Source organism: Pyrgilauda ruficollis, unplaced genomic scaffold, assembly GCF_017590135.1.
Source record: "Pyrgilauda ruficollis isolate IOZ18807 unplaced genomic scaffold, ASM1759013v1 scaffold17, whole genome shotgun sequence".
Classification (NCBI taxonomy): domain Eukaryota; kingdom Metazoa; phylum Chordata; class Aves; order Passeriformes; family Passeridae; genus Pyrgilauda; species Pyrgilauda ruficollis.
In genome coordinates this window covers 5,452,539-5,478,034 of record NW_024515875.1, presented here as the reverse complement: position 1 = coordinate 5,478,034, position 25,496 = coordinate 5,452,539, and the positions used below count along the sequence as shown (strand labels likewise).

Below are 25,496 nucleotides of genomic sequence, written 5' to 3'. Positions count from 1 at the left end.
TACTCTCACCACACCCACGGGCTGGCTCCTCTCTTCTCCATGAAGCATCTCCATTGTTGCTGGTACAAAAGTTATGGCAATTGATGAAAAAGATGTAAAAGGAAGGAACCTTATTAAACTTTGAAAACAAGTCTCTGTGCCCAAAGAGTGCTTCATTTCTTTACAGCTTCTAGTACCCATAAAAGTTCACCAGATGTCAGCTGGTAAAATTTCAGCACACTAACTTCACTGCTGCTCAATGGATAGCCCATCCTCTGGGAGAACACATTTAAGCAGTGGGGGGCAACGGCCAAGCAACTTCACCTGGCAAAATGAGTGAGAATGTGTGAAAAGAACAGCCCTGCAGATACCAAGGTCAGAGAAGGAGGGGCAGGAGGTGTTCCAGGTGCTGGAGCAGTGATTCCCCTGCAGTCCCTGGTGAAGAGATCCACCTGCAGCCCATGGAGCAGCCCCACGCTGGAGCAGGTGGATACCTGAGAGGAGGCTGTGACCCCATGGGAAGCCTGCACTAGATTAAGGACACATAATAGTGAATTGTTTTTGGTCTTTGTTGTCCAGAGTAAAATGTAATTTCAGCTGTGCCAAAAAAAATTAAATTGCTCAATATTTGGGCTTTTGTACAGATTTCTGCTACCTTCAAATTAGATCAGTTTCTAAACAAAAGCATCGTTTAGATGTGAAGTATCAGTGTTTCATTTTAGAAATATTTACTGTTTCCTTGTTTCAACCCTCCAGAATGAGGCATTATGCAGTTTTCCTGAAAACTGTCCCATATTCACAATTTTTTTCAGATTCTGCAAAAAATGAGTTTTGGATTTGTAATACTTTAGCTGGCAGGGGTAGAGATGGAGTAAGGGTACACCTACAACTTATTTAAGAGTTCACAAGGTCTGAACTTAAAAGTTCACATGAAGCTGTATATATATATGGGAAGTGTAGAATTCCACGTGCTGAGTAGGTAGTTAAGAGAGAAATAATTGAAACTGTCACTTACAGAGAAGATTTAAGACTGCTTTTTTTTTTTTTTTTTTTTTTTTTTTTTTTTAGGAAGACATGCAGAAGAATTTTCTTGGAGATTGTGCCAAAGACATGATAAAGAACTAGCAGAAGTAAAAGAAGTGAGAAACATGAAGTGTCTCTCTAGTTTCCCAAGATTATGATTTCTTTTTTTATATTAAACTCAGCATTGAATGATCTCCTCTAGTTTTACTCTCTCTGAACTCTGCTGCAGGGTTTGTCTCACTCGTCGGCCTCCTGAGGAGAGCCAATGAACGGAAGGCAGAATTGCTCAGCCTGTTTCCTCAGTGTTTGCCTGGGTTCTCAGCACAGGAAGCTCTGAAAAGTGCTCTGAAAAGTCAGAAGGAGGAACCTCTCCAGCTCTGAGGAGCCAGTCAGTCAGGAGCATGCACAGCTAAAGGAGGGGCATGGGAAAGGGGGAGAGGAAACTGGCACTGGCTGCTGAGGATGTACTGGCAGGCAAGAAATGCTCCCCATGACCACACTTAAGCTGGTGGAGGGATGGATGGAGTGATGGGGCTGCCTGAGCCATGAAAGCAGGAACCAACATGAAGATTGCTGGGAAGACCATGTATGTTTTTGTGCTGCTCATCACCACCATGGTCATGAGATTAGCAGGTGAGTCTAACTGGGACCAATTAGCCATTGGAACGTAAGAATGGGAAATGTGCACAGCTCCTTTCTTTCTATAAAAGCTATAAATAGTTCTGTGGCTTTAATTAAATGCTAAAAATTATGAAGCACAATTAAGATATGCTTTCCCAATACCCACTCCTGCTCATCTTTTCTTAGTGGTCACAAGGCTGCCAGGTATTTTCCCTGTGACTTCCATGTAGGCAACTGTGTAGTGACCCTTAGCTGGGAACGTACAATTTGTCACAAATAGCCTTTTTACTAAGACCTCCAAATGCACATCATCTGAGAAAATGAGCTTTTTGACACCCTAAAAATATGCCTGGGAAAGTGTTTGGGAACTTGAAGCTTTTGGGCATGTAGTTTCTGCTGAAGAGAGGCTGCAGGCACTTTGAAATAGGGCAGGGATCTCTTGGACCTTTCAGAGGAGAAGTGGAAGGTCTCTGATGTGCTCATAGAGGGGAGCAACTTCTGGAATTTCATTCTAAAGGGCATGACCAGTATCAAGATGGGAAAGACTTTTGTACCAAGGGCAGTGGCAGTCCAAATTTTCTGTCTTTTAGTGTAGTTGACTTCATTTTAATACAGTTTAACTACAGCAGTTAATGTTTCCCACATACTGCTCATTTTCATTGTCAGAGCTTGTGCTCTTTCAGACACCATACAGCAATCCAGGGATTTGATAATGGAACTAAGGATTTGAGGAGGAGTTCCAGAAACTTAAACTGTTTCTGTATAGGAGGAGGAAGGCAGATAGGTCCATGAGATCCAAATTAAACTTCAGACATCTCTGAATAATATGTAACATGCATGTGTCCATTCCTATTATGGACATATAGAACTAAACTACATGGACATGAGTTACTTCATTCCTATTGGTCAGAAAATAAAAGTATCTCCTTTATGATATTTTAAAGCAAGACAGATGCAGTCATTGTTGGCAGTGATGGAACACCCATCTAATAATGTCTGTGGTGTGACAATGAGGGGTTCTAAATGGTTACTCCAGTGCTACCCACTGGAAAAAACTGAAATACTTCATGAACATTATTAAACTTTGGATCATTAACTTCACAACAGGCACACTGGTGGTAAAAGATCTGTCCCTATTCTCTAGGTAAAAACGATCTCAAAAGAATACTGAGGAACCTGCTCAAGTTCATGCAGATCTATTATGGTAGCATCAAAGACAGTCTACATTTTTGAAGATAGTTGCTCAAAAAGTAAATGAGTGTGGATACACCACAGAATATTGAAGAAAAAGTGGGGAGACAAAGGGGAATCCTACTGGTAAAAATTATATTTAAAAATTCACTTTGCTGAAAATATTTTTAAAAAGTCCAATGCCACAAAGTGAGGGGTTTTCACCCTAAGATATTCGAATTTTAACTTCTTGGTGTCTTGGTTAACCAATTATATTGCCCTTCAAAGAATATAGAAAAAGATGTTCCATTGAAATCTAATTTCACACCTGAAACCTCTTTCCTCAACCTGCTCCCAATAAAAAGCAGCTTGCATTTGATGGGAAGTTTTTAGCTAGCACTGCTCCTGAACTTGGTTCCTTCAGTATGAGGGTGGCTCTTCTGAGCAAGATCTAGCAGCAAGGGGTTTTTTCCTTCAGAGATCACAGGCTAAATGTGTCAAGCTGATCTAATGTGCATATTCTGTCCAGATAATTTTAGACTTCAGTGTTGCATGAAGCTCAGAAGGAAGTATGTCCCCCCCCTTTTGAAGACTAGAGCAAGCTACTCTGAAAGAAATAAAGTCATGGAGAATTTGTTGTATGTAACCAGACTTTATCTCCATTAACATTTTCCTTAATATTTCCTCAGCGTGTTTTTTTTTTTTTTTTTTTTGGTGTGACTGCATTAGTTTTTATCACAGCAGATGGGGCAGCTCAGAAAAAAGGTTGAGGTTGCTTCCTAATTGTCATACCTAGATCTGCCCTCAGGTAGAATTGGATAATAAGCTACTGAAGCTGCTGGGGCATGATCTCTACTAAAAATCCTTTTGTGACAATCCTCAGTAGCAGCAATGAAAAAGACTCGACATTAAAATATTTTTGGTAATGCTCTGAAGATTTCTCTAGTTTAGCTAAGCACGCACAGCATCTCAAGTGGTTGTGTATACTCCAAGGGAAAGTGGTAAGGACAGGCAAGACCTTCCATGAGAAGTCCATGCAATAAATCTCTTTTTACTGAAATAACATTTGCAGCATTTGTCTCTACTGCCTCTGTAGTTTACCCTGTGACAATGGATGTGTCCAAGTGCTTCACAGGAAGCTGCAAGAAATCCATTATCAGTAATGAGATGTGATTCCCTATGGTTGTTCAGTTTTATCAACAGTGAAAAACTGAAGTCAGTGACATTGTGTTGGAATAATAGACTGAGATGAATGAAAGTAAAGTTGATTTACAGAGCAAACTAGCCACAGTTCAAGTTTGCTGGCGTATATAACTTCCTTGAATGCTACTGCTTTCATTTATTTCATTCATTTCATTTAATAAAAGCAGTGTATTCTTTTTCACTAGTGTACCAGTGTTTTCTTGCCTTTTGACTCTCTCTGCCCTGATTTCACTGGATCTGTCTCTGTTGACTTCTATTCTAGTTTATGGTGAAGTCTTGCTCCAGATACAAAAAATCATAGCCTAAAAAAATCTATTATGGGAAACTTACATTTGTCTCCATTTCACTATATCTTTGCTGCTCCTTTGGGACTGTGTGCAGGAATTATTCTGACTTCTTTTACCCTAAAAGCATCTGAACCCAAGCAACCTGTTTTTCTTATCCAAATTCTCTAAAAATAATTCTGTACCATTAAAAAAAGCAAAACTTTTCTGAGAAAACATCTAAACTGCCATAGTACAATCTTCCAAACACATCCTTATGATACCAACATTTTACTTTGCTGTGGTCCAAACACAGAGTGCGTTTGTGCCTGAACTTGTTGGCTTTCAAAACCATGGAAAGAAGGAAGTTCAGTCTTCTAAACTGACCACATACTTCATGACTTACAAAGCAAGCAGGTTTCCTTTCACTGTGAGTGCACTTCTAGAGGTAGATACTACTTAAAACTCACAGCTGATATATTTTGTAGTTAGAGGTGCAATAATTCCTAAGAAAAAAGCTTAGAGGATTTTCTTATGCTGCCTTATTTTTGTGTTGAATAAGACAATGCTGGAATGAAAACTGCAATGCTAAAGGTAAGCACTAAACAAGGTATGGCTGAGATTTTAACCATATAAAAGTGAGGTCAGAAGTATGTTTTTACAGCAGTTTGTTATCTGCTCTCTGCAAAGTACGAAAAAGAAGGCACACAACCTACAGTTTGCAGACAATGATCTATTTTTGTTTAGAATAGTAGGAAAATGCTGCTTAAGCATAAGTGAAGAGTACTTGATTTATTTTTCTTCTCACGTGGCTGAGAGTAAAAGGCCAAGTTCAGCACATAGAACAAAATATAAAACAATCTGTATCTGCTTCTGTACTGAGAACTGGAAGCACATTGTGACACGTGGTGTCACAGTGCTACTCTGAAAGCAATACTACCCAAGGCACTTTGACATCCAGTGCAAATCCCTTTTGCCCTCATCCATTCCAGTTCACATTCTGCAAGGAGGAAGATTTACTTACTTTGCACAGTTCAGAAGTAGCAGAGTTCAAAGTTTACAGCCAGATTGGTATACTGTATGACAGGTTATTAAGTTCAGTGATGATTTGGCCAACAGTGTTTGTTCTCTAAACTGCATGACTCTGACACATCATTTAAACACCAATTAATTTCTTCATTTAAGAAGTGTACCCATCTTTTTTTTTTCTACAGTCATATTATATTGAGACATAACCTATTTACATGGGGATAAATCACTGAATCACTGGATCGAATTGCAGACATTGTATTAGAAAATTTTCATAATTTCAGTTTTCATAAACAATTTGAGCACCAAAACAAGCACCCATTTTATTGAAAAGCTGGTTTTAATATTGATTAAGGCATGGTTCTGTATTCTACTTTCCAGTAAAAATTTGTTGTACTACCCGTTTTTTTATTATTATGACATTTTTAGCTGCTGAATTTCAGCACACATTTAACATTCTACTCATCAAGGTCAGCTGGTTCTTCTTGTGTAACAGATCAATTCTTTACACAAATAACACTGTGTTCTTCCTGCTTTCAACAAATTTCCTCACACACTGGAGATACAGCCAATGCCATTAGTAAAAAACTTAAACAGAATTATGGCAAAATCAGCTGCTGAGAAACATTATCAGCAAGCTACCTTAAAACTGGTGCTTCCATTTAACTGCCTTTTCTTTCTCTCCTTAACCCAGTTCTTTATCCATGCCTTGGACAGTTGTAGTCCCTGTAGTTGTCCCTTTATTCTTTCAGCTTAATTTTTTTTCAAGGGGACACTGTATCAAACAAATCTTTACCTAATTGAGCTTTGGCATCTTTTCATTGCCTTTAAAATCAGCTGTCTTGAAAGACTGCTTGAAAAGATACTGGAGAAAGCTTAAGAGAATTGAAAGATCATAAAAAAATTACACACTAGGAACTGTCAACTGCAAAGGTATATTCCACCTTTAGAGGGAAGACTGAAACCTTGAGATCACTATTGACTGCTATCAGTGTCCTCAGCCCTCTGCAAAATATAAAGTCATGTTGAAGTTTGCAATCTTAAAAAATCCAGCCATTCTATGAGCACTTCATATTGTAAAACCAATGACAAAGAGCGTGAGATTACTGCCTCAGCCTGCATGAAACAGCAAAAAAGAGTGATAATACTTAATACTTTTCTTGGTGGCAAGAAAAGTACTGCAAGTGGCATGATAGTGGTGACAGAAAAGAAATGTGTTAAAAGAAGAACAAAATAACAATTTGAGTATGAGGAAGAAATGAATTTTGAAGATAAAGGAAAAGCCTAACTAGAATGAAATGAGTATGGGACATCTTTTAAAGGAATAAAGGTAAGTATGGATAAAAGAGTGTGAGTGTGATACTAGCAATAAAGTTATTAGTCTTTTAATATATCCTTTTAACGATACATCTGTGCTGAAAAGGCTGTGATCTAGGTTTCAAGACACAGAGTCATGTGAACTTAGGTCAGCTATTTGATGTGTTTCTATAATGAAATTTAAAGTACTCTAACTACTTGCTTCTCACTCGAAACACAGGGGTGGTTTTTAGCCTACGCTCCATCCTGTGCTGTTGTGACTATGTTTTCAAAGTCACAAAGCTACACTACATAAGAATCTGTCAGTACATCAGCAATTTCTACCCCAATACAAAGCACTTCTATTTATCTTTCATTTCATTCCAGACAAGCCTTGTTGGGTGTCATAGGAACTCTGTGGCAGTAGAAGGGGAAAACAGATGCAGAACACAGACTTGTATCTGAACTCTTCCAAGTGTCCAGTGCTGCCTTTTTGATTATGACTTGCTGTGACTTATATACTACATTCATTCCGAGACACAGTTAGTCATTGGATGTGGTATGATCATTGTTTCAGTTCATTATATCTCTAAGTTTAATACCTACAGGGGGTGTAGGGGAAGATGCATCAAAATTCTCAGGTAAATTGTTACTGTAAGAAATAAAAAATCAAGAGGATGTCTGAGAAATATGTCTGAGAAAGTAAAGTAGTCTCTTTATAGTGCAAAAAACTCTTTAATAGTTAAATTTTGCAAGAGGCTGTCATGGGAATTGAGACAATAAAATTTATACTGTGGTTTAAAACCTGCTATGAAGAATAACAGAAGCTGGAAATCTTTCATGTTTGAAAGCAGCCAAAAGCACTTTCAACCTGCTTAGCTGTCTCCGATTTTGCAGTGATTCCCCTCAAAAGCTTCGTGGCTTTACAATCAAATGTTCCTGTTTTTAAAACCTTTCTTCTTTTACTGTGAGAAAGTCTCTGAGAAACAGGAGAAATGACAAAATAAGTGATACTGAAAAGAAGCTGGTGCAACCAGTGATTTGTGAGAGCTGTCAAACACACTGCAAAAACCACACTGAAAAAAAAGCAAAGGTTTTTCCCCAGTCTTTTCAAATTACAGTAACTTTACAATGACAACAATAACCAGCCATTTTTGAAACAAAAATGTGAACTCCTCAACCAAGCTGGTTTCTTCCACAAAAGTGGAATCTGTCAGTGCACTGGAATGTGCACTCAGTGCACTGCAATAGAGCTTGAGAACTGTCTCACACATGGCTTGAAGTCTTCTGCAACCTCCTTCAGCCTCCTGAAGTCAAGGACAGGCAATGAGAGAGGCATAATTAGATAATTAGATAGATTTCAGAGGCTGCAGTCAAACTAGAGAACCTCAGTCTAAAGGCCTGCTACTATCAGATGAGTTTCCAAGGTGAAACCTGATCACAATGGATTTGCATTCACAACCAAAAGAAAACGGTTCTGTTTGGTGCTGTACAGAACTCCTCTGTTTTCTACATCAGTGTGACAGACAGCACATACTCCTGGTTTCCTGAGCTCTGCTCTTTCTGGCTAACAGAAAAAATGATTGCTGTTTTCCAGAGCCAACTCAATTGTGAAGAAAGTGACTGAAAATCAGATGTTATTTACAATAAATATGTGACCCTTTATTTAATTTCTCTTGTGTGCAATGAAATAGTTAACAGTGCTGACATTTAATTACCAGCCCATAGCTAGCACTGCACCAAGATGAGCTTGATAGCTCACACCTCTTCAAATCTCCTGTTCTCTGCAGGCCCTCGGAGGATGAGACCTTGCTGCACTAATTATCCCCTTTTTCAGCCACAGCAAGCTGTCAGTTCAGTTCAGCTGTAAGATGAGATGTCACCTCAAGAGCTGTAGCTGTGCAATGTGCTGGTTTTTTTCTGAGCCTTTGAGCAGATAAATGCTGATGTGGGTGCCATATATCTGCCTTAATGCACTGGTCACAAACCAATTGGTTATCACAGAGGAAACAGCAGCAAATGACTTTTAGCCACTTTGCAGCGTGAAAAGACCATTCCAGAAGACAGTGGTGTGGTGAGAGGTCTGAAGTAAAGCACTTGCAGCACTGAACTTTTTCTCTTTAACAGAAATTGAATACTGTGCTGGTTTTTGGCAGGGAGAGAACTAATTTTCTTCATAACGGTTTCTATGGAGCTCGATTTGTGCTGGAAACTGTTGACATTCCAGAGATGTTTTGAGCAGTGCTTGCACAGAACCAAGGCCTTTTCTGATTCTCACACCACCACTGAGTGGACTGTGGTCCAAAAGAGCTGGGAGGGAACACAGCCACAACAGCTGACCCCAGCTGGCCATAGGGATATTCCAGACCATGCGGCATCATGCTCAGCACATAAAACTGGGGCAAGAGCAAAGAAGGGATGCTTGGAGCTATGATGTTTGTCTTCCCAAGTCACTATGCATGATACAGTCCTGCTTTCCTGGAAATGGCTGAACACCTACCTGCCCTTGGGATGTTTTGTTTTTCTTGCGTGCATAGCTTTTCTTTACGTATTAACATCTGAGTTTTCTCATCTTTCTGATTCTCTCCCCATCCCACTGTAGGGGGAGTCTGCGAAAGTGAGCTTGTGACTGTGGGGGGCTTTGTTGCCAGCTGGGATTAAACCACAAGAAACACTTCTGCTTGTTTAGTTCTCCTGCAGAGTACACATACACTCTGTAGGTTTAGTGAAATTCCCAGAGGAAAGGGGAGATTGCACCTTCCCTCGGAGCTGCTGAGTACATCTCCAAGAGCACAGGCTGGGGCAGGCAGCATAAGGAGGACAAAGAAGACAGATCAGGAGACCTTGGCAAAGGGCTTGATTGTAGCAGAACCACAAGAAGTCATGGAAGCGAGGGAAAAGGAGCTCAGATGTGATCATGTTAAAAAATGTGCAACCTGAAAGTCAGCAAAAGCGTGTGGAGTAGAAAAGAGGACTGAGGGAAAGAACCTGTTCTTTAGGGGCAGGGGGACCAGAGGAGATTTATTTTCATGTCTTTTACTTTCATGAGTAAAGCCAGCAATTCTGTGTCCCCTGCAGACCTGTCACTTTATGATGTATTGATTTATGTTCTAATAAAATATACTTTTAGGTACTTAGATGGCTTTTGGTACACTCATTAGAAAGAGAAAGTAGGATACCTCCAATTTCAGTCCAAGGAGAGGTCCTACCAACATCTTCAAAGTGGAGGAAATGCTAAGGCTGACCAGGAAGGATAGGATAGGGATGAGGATAATTCCTATTTAAAGAACTGCCTTTGTGCTTGGGGATCCCATAGCAATTTACATATTAACTTTACATATTAATACTTTTTGATTGCTTCTGAGTGAAACTAACTCTGTGATAAGAACTAGCGAGTTTTGACATTTCCTGAGATTATATTTTAGTTTGAAATATAAACTTCTTCAGAAACTTCCATGAAAATAGATGACATTATTCTTCTTGGTTTGGAAGCTCCCCATCAAGTATTACCCAGGCCCAGTCCTATTTTGCTTGTGAGTCACTTCAAAGTCACTTTAGAAACACAAATCAACCAAACCTTTAAGGATCTTTGGCAGACACATTCTTTTGTAAAAGAAATCAAAAGATCCTGTTTCTAGCAGCATGTACCAAAAAAAAGCAAATCAAGGAAGAAAATTCACAATTAATATTTACACTAATACTGCTTACCTGCACTCTAGCAATATAGGAGGGCAGTAAAGGGAAGACAGTTTAACCTTTTATATTAATAAGACCTCTTTGCAAAAGTATGAAGCTGTGTGGATAGGATAAGCAAGAAGATTTTTTACTAATTAATGTGTCATCTGGGGAAAATTCTTGTCATACTTAAAGTCTTCAGAATCAATAACAAGATACAGGGAATTTCATAAGCCTTCTACAAATTTTCTGTAAACCTAAAATTGTATTTAAACTTGATTCAGCAGATTTTAAGCTTTCTGATGTGGTTTTTTATTTGAAGTGAATGGTACCTGATTGATTCAAAGGAGAATATGACAGAAAGGCATAGCAAAAAGCACCACTTTCACTGCCTGTTTCTTTACAGCCTTGAAGCTTGAAAACCCATTGTTTTACATTTTTACATTGCAATGAGCTGCTTAGGAGTGCTGAGTTGAAAGACAAGTAAACTTCTGCTGCTTTAGCATGTAAATGGAAGTGTACCCGGTTCAATATGTGCAACACTGTCACTCTTGCTCAACATTTGCAAACATTATCCAAGAAATCCCCCAGCTCCAACACACGGGGCGGTTTGAGTGCTTAGGTTTGCTTAGTCATTTTCAGATGAGCTCAACCATACTCTGCATGACTTGGAGCTCTGAGGCTCTCAGCAACATTAAAGTGGGAGAGGAAACACTTTGTTGTCCAGTTCTCAGAGGCACTCCTTGAACTCATCCAGAAACTATCACAACACAAAAGCCTTCTTTCAGTTCTGCTCCTGGTAAAATCATCTGAGTTTAAAACACACACCTCACATTTTCTTGGAATGCCATTAAGGAGAAAAATATTTGTCATTTAAAAACACCTCTGGACTAATAATGCATCACAAAACACTCTTAACAGCTGAAGTGTCTTCACCCAAAGGACATTTAATGCTCAAAATGAAAAGGCAAAAACTTTGAAGGAATATATAAGAAGTTAAAATGCAGTGAAGTGTGTCCATTTTGCAAGTCAGAAATAATTTCCCCAGAAAGCAGTCAAATAAAACCAAAAGTACTTGAGCTGGAATGGTTCATTCACCTAGATTCAAGAAAATAATGAGATTTCAGACAATATTAGTAAGGTAAAACCAAGTGTAGTTTTCTCAAAGAGGCTAATAGTAATTATTTGACTAATTACTAAAGTTGATGCTCATGAAGACTGCTTCTTATAACATTGTGAATGTTTAAGAGCTCAGCTTCACAATGTGCTGGACAGCAGAAGTAATATAATTCCAGATCTAGGTAGGGAGTCGAAAAACCCAACAAAGCCAGATCTTGTACCACGGAGGAAGACTGACAAGGGTTTCACTAATTCATGCAAAAATGTAATCTTCTAATTCTTTGCATAATCCAGATGAACATTCAATTGCTGCTTTAGTGTATTTGCTTGTAAACTTTGGGGAGGGGGTTAGTATTTTTGGAATAACTTGTGAAAAACTTATTTGTCAGTACAAATCAGATTAGTTAACTTGAGCTGTCTGTCCAGATTAATGGAGGTTTTGAAAGTAGTACTCTGATTTTCTCCTCACACAGAGCTTTCATACTAAAACCATTACTCAGCCAAAGGAAAAAGCAACTTGTGTCTTCAGCAAGTTCACAGCGTGTAGCACCAGTGTCACCAACGTGACCACCTGCATGGTGTCCCACCCAGCTGGGAACTGGAGCCAGACCATAGCCTGCTGTCCCTCAGGTGAGCTTCCCTTTGTATGCTCCGTGTTCCAACCCCTGCTCAGCTTTCTCAGCTCTTGTTCCTTCTAGGAAGGAAAGTCTCTAAAAGATACAGAAATCTGCAGTGAAGTCCTATAGAGACAAGAGTGTCATCCCTGACTGCCTTTGCCCAGAAACATCACTGACTTGTTTTGTGTTCTGGACACTATTTCCTAATGCTTTCTTCCCTAAGAGGGATATATATAAGGGTGGTAGTATTCTTTTGGTAGTGGAAATGCTTTTGGAAACAGAGAGAAGCAGTCATTATCTTTGTATTGAAATAATCACTTGGAATGAGAATATTAGGATTTTTTTAAATGCAAATTTTAATATGGTAAGAGAGACAGAGAGCTAAGTATCAAGTGGCTAGCAGAAAAAATACATTCCTTCATTCAAGTTGTGACTGTCTGATACTGTATTACCCTTGGGTTCTGGTCTTTCATTTCCTTGTTGCTTTTGAGAATATTTGCAATTACTGAGAAATGATGAGTCATTGAGAGGAACTCAGGTGTAGCTTAGTGAAAATATATTATGAGTGGCCACTGTGACATTAGTGGAATCTACTTTTGCCTCTGACAGAGACTCCATTTGTGTCTCTCAGCAAAGTTTCGTTACTAAGTTTCCCCTCTGCTGAAGGACATTCTATTTGTTTTACAAGCGTGCTGAAAATGCATGTATGTGCTAAAGCAACTCTAATCTTCTACTGAAATAATACAGAAATTGAGAAGATATTACTGAGACTGTCTCTTTATGTTTAGAGAAAACCAACACCAACGTTTTCCTGTATGCCTGCATCATTACTTGTGTTCTGATCATTATCACCTTGTTGGCTGTCATTTACTATTTCACTCTCCACAGTGATAGGTATGTACGTATGCTAAGGTACTAAGAAAAAATTGTCTAGTGCTAGAAGAAATTTTAAAGTACTCTTTGTGTCATGAAATCATATGACTGTCAGTCTGTACTGCTGTGATTAACCAAATTAACTACATCAAATATTTCTGTACTGCAGACACTGTGCACTGTGCATTGCACACATCTGCCCAGAAGAATGCCCTGAGTAAAATATAAATAGGAAGAAGTTGGCCAAGGACCCCCGATTGCATTGCCTCCTAAAGGGGAACACTTTAGGAACACTTCCTAAGAATCTGTGAGACTAAATCTTCAGATACTGTCATACATCTGCCCAGAAGAATGCCCTGAGTAAAATATAAATAGGAAGAAGTTGGCCAAGGACCCCCGATTGCATTGCCTCCTAAAGGGGAACACTTTAGGAACACTTCCTAAGAATCTGTGAGACTAAATCTTCTTCAGATACTGTCATGGTCTGCCAGTATCTCTCTTGGTTAGATCAGGGCATTGTTTCTGCTGCTTAATAAGTTCCACTAAATGCCAGCCTGCCATATGAACAGAAGAACTAAATCTTCAGATACTGTCATAGTCTGCCAGTATCTCTCTTGGTTAGATCAGGGCATTGTTTCTGCTGCTTAATAAGTTCCACTAAATGCCAGAGGACTGAGCAATGCCAGCCTGCCATATGAACAGAAGGGACAGCAGATTCTACCTGTATTTACTAAAAAATTCCTTGAGTGAAGCTGGGCTCTAGTCCCTTTACTATTTCCTATGAAGAAAAAAAGTAGTTCTGAGGAATACCTACAGAAATAATTTGTGGAGTGGAAGGCTGAATTAGCACCTGTACTGAAAACCTCAGCTAGGTTCCTCATTTGCCTGTTACACAAACAGTTTTACTCTCAGGCCTCTTCCCTCAGAGGTGAAGAATTAGTTCCATACCATTTCACTAACTGCAAAATGTATATCCTTACAGAGAGCTTTGATTCTAATTTGCTTCCATTTTATGCATAAGCACCCACAAACAAAAGAAAAGACCTCTGAAGAAAGGTAGGGTGCTATAATTTCAGAATCAAAATTCAAGGAGAGAGAGACATGAGAAGGTTTTACTCTTGAAGACAAGAAAAAGAAATGTTTCATAAGCTTTTGATCAAAGAAACCAAGCTGTGATCCAGCAAACTTGTTTTAATACTTTTCTTTTTCACAGACCATGCCACAAAACCAAACCTCCTGAAATTGCTCCTATACATTCCCAACAGGTAAGGAGAATGATGCAAATTAGACAATCACCAAATGACGGTGATTCTGGTAGCCCTGGAAACATGATCAGTGAAAGGAAAACATTGGATTTTTACTCTCAGATTTCAGCAAGTACTGCTGTGTCTGATATATTTACTCTTTATAGGACAAAACGAAGTGTATCTTCACCATAACTTTGGCTTGGAGCAAACACTAGAGGTGTGTTCCAACAGCAAACACTCAGCTACTGCCATCCTTTAATTTTAACAAGGAGTCAGTCCCACCACGTTTCCCTTTTCATATCAGATACTCTGACCACAACTGCTCACCAAATAATAGTCAGGAAGGGAGAAAATAGCATGGGTTGGGGGATATTAAGAAAACTATTAGTGAACAAGAAGATGAAGTAACAAGATTAACAGACACCAAGAGAAAAACAATATCCCTTTTGGTGTCCAGAATGGTAATGTATGAGTTTTGAAGGCCACTCTTTATCTTGCATGGTCAATCCACAATCAAAGAAACAATCATACTCAAGACAATGGAAGGAGAGCTGAGCTGCAAACTGGGAGATATTTTTGGATATCCTATGTTGTTAGAAGCTTCCTGTGTAACTGAGCAATTCACTTGTGAGCTCTGTCTCTGTTCTCTGCTGCCAAATCCAAACAGCATCTCTATGCAGACAAGATGTGTTGCAATTATATTTTATCTGTGCACCTACAGTATACACTAGACTCAAATTCTGTCATCAACTTAAAAAGATGCTTCAGTTTCTAAAGAGACTTAGTCAATTCTAGTTGCTAGTATTCCTGCTGTTCTGCTGCCCTCCCTCCCAGCTGCTGCTGACAGACACAGTTGCATTAATGTAAATTAATGGTTTAAGTACTAGTGTTCTTGCTGTCATGTCATGGGACTTTCATTAGTATGTCTGTAGACTGAAAGGCAGACTGATTAGGAATGAATCAAGGTCAAGACTCCAGCATATTATTTACTCTTTCTAGAGAATCAGACCCTAATAATTTATTTTTTTTTAGGCCAACAAAAGGGGAGTAGAAGGGAAGATAAAGGAGGCAAGTGAAACAATACCTCAGCTTCACCCTCCAAATCTTCGATAGAAACAGCAGTCCATGTTCCTTGGTAGAAAAAGAAATAGAGGGTTGTTTGGGTTTTTTTAGTTGAAGAGGAGTAAATATGAGAGCACTATTTCCCAATTATTGTCTTCAGTCCAGATGAAAGATTTGCAGCATCTTTTTAGCCAAGCTAAACTCCTCCTTGTATTCACAGTTTTTGGTTTTGTTTTGCTAGGATGACACAATGGAAGTGGAACCTTATACTACTTATGTGCAGAAGGAAAATGTAATTTACAACTCAGTGTCTGATCTGACAGTGGGGCAGAATCTTCCACAAGACCTGTGTCCAGGAACATGAAATGATTCAAGAACACCAGAAAAGGAAAGAGATTCTTTATAGAAGACTGGTTATAGAAAGAAACTTAAAGGATTTATTCAGATTTTGGGGCAGCATAGATCACTGGGTCTGTTCAAGCATCTCTGCTTGCTGATGAGTCCATAGTTCTTTTTTTATCCCTGTTTTGCTTTCTTCCTTCAGAAAATGTGTTATTGCTTGGGAAGATGTGACTGACCACACGCCATAGGTTTTTCTGGAAAAGAAGTTGTGACAAGTCTTCCCTTTGCTGTTGCTGCCTTGGGATCCTAGTTCTGTCAGTCACTTGTAGTTGTTACTTTGATGCACTTGACACTATGATGTACACATTTGGGAGACCAGAGGAACATTCTGTCTGAACTGAAACAATACACTCTTCCACCAACAGCAACATTTTTCTAACACATATGTTAGTAACACATGACCTGATGACCTACTGAAAATCACTGAATACTTCAAAAAGCAGAAAATAATGGTGGGGAACACTTAGTTCTGAAAATGGAAATAAGGGATGCATTTAGAAGGTCATCCACTAAGAAGGAGACTGCACTAGCATGACTAATTCACTTGTTAGGTTCATATCCAGTATTTCAAGATGCCATTATGGGTTGTCATCCAGAAGAATCTGGACAAGGTTGAATTGTGGGCCAATGGGAATCTCATGAGATTTAACAAGACAAAGTGCAAGGTGCTGCACCTGGGTTGGGACAACTCCTGCTATCAACGCTGACTGGGGCACGAACAGATTGAGAGCAGCCCTGCTGAGAAGGACTTGGGATGAATGAGAGGCTGGCCATGACCCAGCAAAGTGCATCCCAGAAAACCAAATGTATCCTGGGCTGCAACCAGAGCAGCATGGCCAGCAGGGGAAGGAAAGGATTCTGCTCCTCTACTCTGCTCTGGGGTCCCCTGCACAAGAAGGACATGGAGCTGCTGGACCAGATACAAAGGAGGCCACCAAGATGATTTAGAGGGATGGAACACCTCTCCTGTGAGGAGAGGCTGAGAGAGTTGGGATTGTTCAGCCTGGAAAAGAGAAGGCTTTTGGGTACCAGTACCTGAAGAGAACTTGCAAGAAAGACAGAAATGTACTTTTACAAGAGCATGCAGAGACAGGGCAGTGGGGAATAGATTCACACTGAAAGAGAGGAGGTTTAGATAAGATATTGGAAGGAAATTATTTTCTTTGAGGGTGGTGAGACACTGGAGTAGGTTGCCAGAGAACCTGTGGATGCCCCATCCCTTAAGGTGTTCAAGAATAGGTTTGATGGAGCTCTGAGCAACCTAGTGTAATGAAAGATGACCCTGCCAGTGCCAGGGGTGTACCCTGATGATCTTTAAGGTCCCTTCCAACCCAAATCACTCTAGGATTTTGTATTCCCACTATGTTCATTCTGTGCTTCAGATCACTGGTATGATTATTTTTCTATAAGATTCCATGAAGATATGGCATTCCTCTCTTTCTTAAGAGTATAAGCATTAAGATACTTAAATAAAAAATACTTAAGTTACTCAAAACCCATAGGCTACTTTAACCAAAACCAAACATAAAATATTTCACAAAACAAAACAAGTACAAACATATCTTCTATAAATGTGCAATAATGAACAAAAAAGATAAAATGCTTGCTAATTGTAGTAATATTTATTTTTACTACCAAAACTGAAGTTTTGTTTCATTTGCATGTCTAGATGTTTTACTGATATTCTTTTCAATATACTTGCAAGTTCACTTTTTTGTATGCAAATTAACTTATGTATCTTATTTTGTCTCATTTTGAGGTTGATTTATTCTCACCTTCACAAAATATCCCTTGGAAATAAGTAAAATAAATTGTCCTGTATGTAGTAGCAATTCTTAAATTTTTTTGATTGATGCCTTTCTAGCAAAAGTATGAACTGACTTTACAGTAAGAATAAAGAAACATTTACAAACCTCTATTGACTACTTATTTCAGTATTTTAAAAGACTGACTGGGTACTTGGTCCGATTGCAGCATCAGAAGAACTGGATTTTTCCTTTAGATTTAGAAATATTTTTTGACACACATCATTAGAGCTTTCTTTTGAGCTAAGCTCTCAAGGACTATGACACAGTGCTTGGAAAACAGACTTCTAAACTGATTGCAGTTCCTAAATGTATTACTCATGTAAACTGATACAGTTGGTTATTTACTCTCACTCTAGCAGCTATCAAACAGCCACTCTTTTCCAGGTGCTTTTTGCAAGCAAGTATTGCTTTTCTCCATTTTTGCATGTCATTTTAGAGTGGAAGGGATCAAAGCTCAATATCAAGCAGCTACAAACAACTTTTAAAGGGGCTTCAGTTTCCAGTGACTGACCAAGGAAGAGAGCCAGTCAACACAGGCATAATCCTCTGAAAATCCTCACTTAAAATAGGTGTTATACTGACCAGTGGTATTTTTTTCCCACTCAAAAACAGAGTGCCATCCCTTCTTAAGAATGTTTTTCTGTGGACTGGAAAGTGTTTTACATTGTTCAGTGTTCATAAATGGGGTTCATCAGCTCTTGAAGATAGATTGTTGCCAGTTTATAAGCAATATATATTATATTTACAGAAGTGTATTACCTGCTAACCCGCTATCTTGCAGTAGGGTTTTATCATCCTTCACAGACCTATCATACTGGACTAAATCACATAAGTTCCAGACCTGCACATTGCTAAGTTGCTAATTGGTTGATTATTTTCTTTGTCCTTTACTTTGTTCCACATTCAGACTGCTAGGAGCAGAAAACCAAAATTTTAGTTTGTGACTGTGATAAATAATATAGAGTTAAGAGTCTTATGTATACACACATGCACAGGAATGCTCTTGGTCCCCAGCAGCACGGAATTCAAAAGCAGAGTCCCTTTGTGCACTCCTCTCTCTCCCTCAGGGTGCTGGCTGCTCCTCTGTGCACCGTGCTGCTGTTGTGGTGCAGACATCCTCCACACAAAAGTGTTGTGTTGGCTGACTCTGAGCAGTCAGGCCAGCCTTCACTCAGCTCCCCAGGATGTTGCAAAGTCACAGGAAGAAAGTCAGCAGCTTTTCAGCTCATCCCGTACAGAATGATTTTGGCTTTCACCACGTTTACCAATGCTCTATCTCGTGCCACCACATTTAATTTTGGTACATTTGCATCTTGCACTCTTACTGCTGTATTTTGTCTTCACACGCATTTTCAGTCTCCTGGCAGGCTATAGCTGCCATTCCTGCTCTAAACAAGCAGTTAATACTCACAGTTTTCTTATGACTGTAGAGAGTCTCGAGCACCCAGCTCACACGCACAGCACAGCACCTGATTCTCTGCTGCTGTGCATCCACAGAGTAGCTGCTCACCTATTCTTTAGGATGGCAGTGAAATACTAAAAAATGGATGCACCACAAATCCCGAGGCTGAACATGGCTTCTGTATGCACATCAATTTCTGGGTGTCCCCAACTGGAAATTGTTTCATGGGAACAAGGTCAAGCCCTTCATCGCTGTAACAAAAACACAAAAGATTTGGTTACAATGCAAATATCAGCAGAAAGGTAATTATATCCTCATTTACCTGCTTCAAACAGCTTTCCTAATAACAGAGTCCAGTAAAAGGGATGTTTCAGACATTACCCAGTCCCTCAATCCCAACGACTGGCAGGATTTACAGCTACCTTCTCCTTCCAGTATCACCTACTCATATTTGATGGTTTACTACTTACAGCCTAGTTTGTAAGCCTGCTGTCCATTGTAACCCTTTGGTTCAGTGTGTGACTGCTGAAGTACTGTTCAGCTTACTTTCAGTTATGAATTAAAATAACCTGAGGATCTTCTGTGTTTATCATCTTGGCTACAGAAATGTAAGTTTTCCTGTTAGAGCTGGGTGACTCACATGAGCATTCTCCCTCTAGATGTAGCAGGGGTTTCTTCATACAAATCTAAAGAATAAGTCTACTTACACAAATCTTGAGAATGAGTCTATTGGCAAGGGAATTCTAAATAATTTTTTTCAAAACCCCCAATTTATTAAAATGAAATTTAAAAAAAAATCTAAAATCTCTGGCAGAATAAAAACTGATTCAAATTTTATTGGTAGGGAAATAAAACTACAGTGCATTTAGAAAGAAAGATAAAAAAAATACATTTGCACAGAAGTTATGCAGTCAGATGAAAACCTATTCACAGAAAATACTAAGCAAAGAATATTCACTACTAAATATATTTCATAATGAATACGTAAGAAAGGCTTCCACATCCTAACTTTTTCTCCCTTGCATTCACCATTGAGAAAGCTTTTCTCTCTGATGGACTAAGGATGACAGCTATTTTTGACCATGTGTTAAGTCTGAAAATAATCCACCTCGTGCTTTTTGTCATTTACCTCAGATAGCACTGTCCTTAGTCAGGAAACTGCGTAAACATCCAGAAAGGTACCTCATCATTTTTATTCAATATCTTTGCTAAACCTCTTCAATGACATCTGCTTAATAGCAATTACATTCTTAGCATGTGGGCATACTGAAATTATTTCTAACTACATAAAGACTGTCTTGTAATTTCCTTGTGGTTCCCATCATCTGCCTCTGTCAGCATTGCCCTTCAATATGTGTTTAAAACTTTAAGCATTATAAGGCAGATGACATCTTGAAATTCTGAGTTTGCAAAGCACCTTGAATAAAGGGATCCTAATCCAAAACTAAGGATTCACCACCTTTTGAAAATACAAATTATTAACAGAATCTGGAAACCAAACTGGACAAGTAGCTTGTTTGCTAAGTATTATGATTTATACTAGCCAATTCACTCCAGGAGATACTGTTTGTGTAAAAGCTTCCTCAGTCATCACTACAGATTAATTTCTCCATTAAAAAAAAAATTCAAGAATTTTTTTAAAAACAGAACACCTGCTTCTGTCCCCAACATCACAGGTACTACATGCAACTCTAATGCTAATGAGTAATATTCCAGCCTGAGCCATCAAACTCATAACACTGCATTTTGCTCTGCCAATTTTCCTCTTTTGTAAGAGCATATTCTTATTACACCGTGCACAAGTCCTGCTGTTCTTCACATTTATTCACTGAACTCCAGTAGTTATTATGCAGGTGTCAGCATTACCTTTAGCAATCAGCAGCTGCAAAACATTGGTACACAAAGGAGCTCAAAGGCAGGAGATGCACACAGTCAGCTTTGTTCTGTTAGCATCAACGTGCTTGTTGCAGAGTAGTTGAGACTGACCTGTAAAATGACTGTAGCAGGATAACTACCGAGAGGTTATTTTGATGGCCTGTTTTAGCTGCAGTTATCTTGATCTTTGGTCTTCCACAGTTGTTCAGTAAAGCAGAAAGTGATATGTCACTGTGGTAAATTGTGGGAGAAAGAGGAAAAAGAGACTTCACAGCTTTGCTGCACCAAATTATAAATTTGGTTATGAAAGATTCTAAGGTTTTTCACTTTACCTCAAAGCTTTTCTGACACTTTTTTTTTTTCCCTAGCTCAATATTTTTGGGTATACTTCAGTATATTTCATCCTGGGTATAAGAAATATTCTGGCTATATCCAAACAAAAACAGTAATTCAGGAACAGATTATGACCACTAGATGACAGTTTTACCTCACCCTGTGAAAAACTGCCACAGAGAAGCATCAGTTCTCTTTATACTTTCTTATTAGATTTAGGACAGTAACTAATTTTCCTACATTTCCTACAGTTTCCTATATAGAGCTTGATTTGTGGCAGAATGTTCTCACAAAAAAGAAAAAAAAGTCATTTTCTTGTGCATAACAACATTGAGAAATAAGGCATTTCAAATGAAAAACAACAGAAATAACATACTGTACACCAAGAAACTAATTCAGAAATCATTGGAGATTTCTCCATGATAAACACAACACTCAAATGCTCAGTGCTAAGTAGGTTCTGAGGGTACAGAGAAAAGAATAGGGAAAAATCTGTGGGATCTCTAGGGCTGGCATTGTAAAAGTCAAATGAGGGAGTGATTAATGAGACCTCAAAGGACTGCAGATATCAAAAGGAAGGAGTTCCCTTCCTTTTTCAGCACTCCAGCTTTGCAGTGCAAAGGCTCATTCTCCTCCTCTTTATTCTATTTTGACTCTTCCCCTGCACCCTTATGGATCTTTCACAGTGAGAACCAGGGACCAAATACTATTAAAAGTTTGCATCCCATCACAGTCACACACCTTAATTCCCTTCACATTTCTAGTGAGTGACCACTTCATATCCTCAGTTCAACCCACCGCCCTCAGCACTCAGACCTCTCAGTACTGAAATGCTGATAAAAATGTTGGATGCTGCCAACAAGAGGCTCCTGTATCACCACATTCCAGACACAGTGTGGGTGTCTGATGACATGCACGCTGGGCTATATAATGTGAGAAGCTGTTTTTCCAAATAGAAAGCAAACAGATGTCTGGGTATGGACTTGTGTGATCCATCATGCTCCTTGGCACGCTGTTTCAGGAAAGGGAAGTGGGTGGGTCCCAGTGTGAGGTCCCAGCAAAGAACAGGGATATCTGGGTTAGCTGGTCCTGTTGAAAGGTGGGACCGGCATAGAGAAACTTAGGGGAGGTTGTATGGAGGTGGTTTATAGATGAATGACTGTAGTACCTTGCTTTTTAGAAGTGTTTACTATTGGCTGGCTGCAGTGCAGCTGCCTTTTTCCAACCTCTATCTGAAGAAACCAACTCAGCAACTCACACAAATCTGCTATCAAGGTGAAATCTGATTGAGAAAATATCCAAACCAAGGTGCTGCTGTAAATGTAGGAACTGCCACAGCAGAGCAGCACGGGAGGTGACAAAAAATGTGATTTCTTAAAAAAAGGAATTTCCTTTACGTTGTTAATCCAATAAGGCTCATGTAAGTAGACAGTCATGGCTCTCTGAGTTCAGTATCAGTACTTCAAGAGCAGTCCAGAATATTGTAGCAGATGAATAATATTGCCTTGCCTGTCATTAAAAACTTCTGAGCCAAAGGACTTCCAGCACTTCATTGCTTCTAAATGTAACTTTATTAATCGGCTTTGAATGATCATCAGTATTTTAAAATTAAAACCAAAATATCATCAGTATTTTCAATAGATAAGAGTATAAAGGGAAAGAAGGATTCAGTGATTTGCAAGCAATCACCAAGAACCACATTTTGCCTACTCTAAAATCGGGACAGATCGACCACAATAGTAAACAAAAAATAAAAATAATAATTAGCATGCTCTAATCTTCCTTTAATAAAAGCTTTATATGTAATAATTTATATTACATATAAAGTACTTATATTACATATAAAGTATTTACCTATAAATACTTTATATGTAATATAAACTTTAATAATCAAAAGCCAATTTCTTCACCTCTAAAAGCCTTGTTTTTCCCTCAGGTAAAAGGGTAATGGTACAGATCTATTTAGTGAAGTACGTTGTCTCCTACTTTTGGCACATATTGTGTAAAAATAAGGTATTACTTTTATTATCAAAGCACAGCCACCTCTGAACCTAAACACAGAAAACTGAGAAAGCTACAAAACTACAAATTTATTTAAGAGTCACAGAATAGAAAGTGAAAATTGTATCATCAAACTGAAACTGGCAAGTCAAGTTTAGATGGGCAAGCTGTCCTTCAGTCCCTAACATTAGCACCATGTCACAGAAGTGTGTATTACCCTTACAGAGAGTAATATTGAGCCTTTAAGAGAGAGAGTTTTAATGTCTTTTAGTATTTGATTTAAGATGTCACTTAGCAGCAAATAAATCACTGTCTTTTGTCTGTTTGTCAGGCAATGCTTTCCACAGGACACTGGCTTTTGTTCGCTGTTTGTTTTCCCATGGTTTCTTCACTCCAGGCTGACCAGTGCCCAGCAGCGGTTTAGCTGCACAAGCTGAGGAGCTCCTGCCCTGGAGTGGAAAGGTTACACAAAACTCAGCTGCTAACACTCCCAAGGCTCAAAACCTACAAACACTGCCACGTGTATGTGGGGGTGGGAGTGTGGATTTCAAAAGAACTAGGAAAAAACCCTGCAAAAGCAATGTACAGTATTGAGACTTTGGTTGTTCATCATCTGTTTTCACTTACTATTTCAGGCTCTACCTGAAAGTAAACAATTATTTTTTCCTTTTTCTATCTCTAAGCATACAACAGGACACAGAAAATCACTTAGATGGCCACATGACAGTGAGAGATTTAGGGAACTAAAATACAGCACAACCTTGAAGAATTTTAGGTACTATTCCAGGTAGATATATGCTGTCCTTGGTTTACCCCTCACACACCATCAGAAGAAGGAAAAGTAGTTCTAGAAGTGAAAACCTTACTTTTGGGGGGGTAAAGAGGAGAGAAAGTTCATAAAAATTTCCATAGTGATTTTTCAGCTTATAACCAGATTCCATGAAGCTTATTCATCCCATAAAGGGGGCAAATTTCAAGTCACACACAGTCCAACAGACGATCACTTAAATACTTTTAATGAAGGAGGATTGTATTTCCCATGTTCTGGCTAAAGATTAAAAGAAAATTATTAGGGCTGGAAGTGGACACCAAAACTTTTTTTGATGCCAGCTCTTTTTTCAGAATTTCATCCAAAACATACTTTATTTGGCAGCCTACAGAGGGCTGTGAAGTCATAAGGAGCCACTGTCCAGTTCTTACCTCGGTAGGACAGTGGACCAGATCTAATCCTTGCAAATTGCAACTGTTTTGATCAAAACTTTTTTACCAAACTAAACATTCTTTTCTTTTTTTTCCCCTTTCTTTTCTGTTTTTGTGTTGTTGTCTGGACCCAGAGGGGCTCAGATGGCAAAATTTTTCCAAGAACTTCTGAGATTATTCTCTTACCTTTTTTTTTAGCCACATAAAGAAAAAATAAGAGGTGGGGATTGCTGGGAGGAGGTGGAAATGTGCTAAATGAATGAATGAATGGCACAAGGGATGATGAGGCCTTGCCTTTATGCTTCTGGTTCAAATCTGATGTGACTGATGATTCCTTATTGCTTTGTTTATTATTGCAGTGTCTAGGGACTAATCAAGATGGACAAAGATTTAGTAATAACTATATAAACAAGGAGCTGTAGACAGTCCTTAACCTAAGGAACTTACAAGTTAAACAAACACACCAACATGACAGAACAGGATGTTATCAGTGATGTTGGAAAGCATGTGCAATTCTGGCAGCATGTTTCATACTTTAATGCCCAGTCACACCTTTCTGGACCAAAGAGAAAATTTTCCAAAAGGGTGTGAGATAGGCAAATGCATAGAGGAAGCTCACCTTAAATTACTCACTCTGTGAGCTAGTGAAGAGATAAACTCTTCACTGGGAGTTTCCATTTCCCCTGCAGCCTCCTGTAGAAAAAAATGCTGCATCTTTTGGCATTGAAGTCAATAGGGCATTTTCCATTTAAAAGCTCAAAGCAAAAATAACAAACTACATTGTTATGGTGACTTCTATCGGGCAGGCATCAAGGCAGATAAGTCAAAGGCATGTAAGCCTCTGTGTATCCCTACTGAGGACTGGGGAAAGTAGACAGCATATAAAATTTAAAGCATGACAATAATTTGGAATTAGAATGGTAGGCTAGAATTCAGGGTCTTTCCCATAATCTTGAACAAGACTGATCAACAGACTGTGTATTGTCAGAAAGCTAAAAATCACACATACACTGAGACAGAGCAGAATTCATGTGTAAATTTAAATAGAATAATTCCTGCACTAATAATGCCCTGATCTTTGAGTGCATGAAATTCTCCCTTTGAAATTGTGTTGCAGTACTGGCAGTGATTTAGCATAGAGAAGACTGTGCAGAAGTTACTCATATGAGGATAACAAGTGAATTTCAGCTCCAGGGAGATTTACGGCACTTTTTCTGGCACCATATTCAAATTTTAATGCCTTATGAAGTCAAACTCTAGTCACTATTGTCTGCTAGGTGTTAAAAGACAATGTTGTA

The 25,496-nt window shown here is 38.9% G+C and overlaps 1 protein-coding gene across 1 annotated transcript; it reads left to right on the top strand.

Annotated features, from left to right (window-relative positions):
- Nucleotides 1-1,363: 1,363 nt before the first annotated feature.
- Nucleotides 1,364-17,460, top strand: LOC121351738 (cell surface glycoprotein CD200 receptor 1-A-like). Its single transcript, XM_041464110.1, has 6 exons — nt 1,364-1,635; nt 6,611-6,618; nt 11,852-12,008; nt 12,784-12,889; nt 14,082-14,133; nt 15,419-17,460. Exons 1-6 carry the CDS (start codon nt 1,548-1,550, stop codon nt 15,539-15,541), a joined length of 534 nt encoding a protein of 177 aa, XP_041320044.1. The 5' UTR covers nt 1,364-1,547; the 3' UTR covers nt 15,542-17,460.
- The last annotated feature ends 8,036 nt before the right edge of the window (nt 17,461-25,496 follow it).

Coding starts and splice junctions, on each gene's coding strand:
- LOC121351738 (XM_041464110.1), top strand. CDS start 1,548: ATGAAAGCAGGAACCAACATGAAGATTGCTGGGAAGACCATGTATGTT. Junction 12,009..12,783: donor CATAGCCTGCTGTCCCTCAG/GTGAGCTTCCCT, acceptor CTTTATGTTTAG/AGAAAACCAACACCAACGTT. Junction 12,890..14,081: donor TTCACTCTCCACAGTGATAG/GTATGTACGTAT, acceptor TCTTTTTCACAG/ACCATGCCACAAAACCAAAC.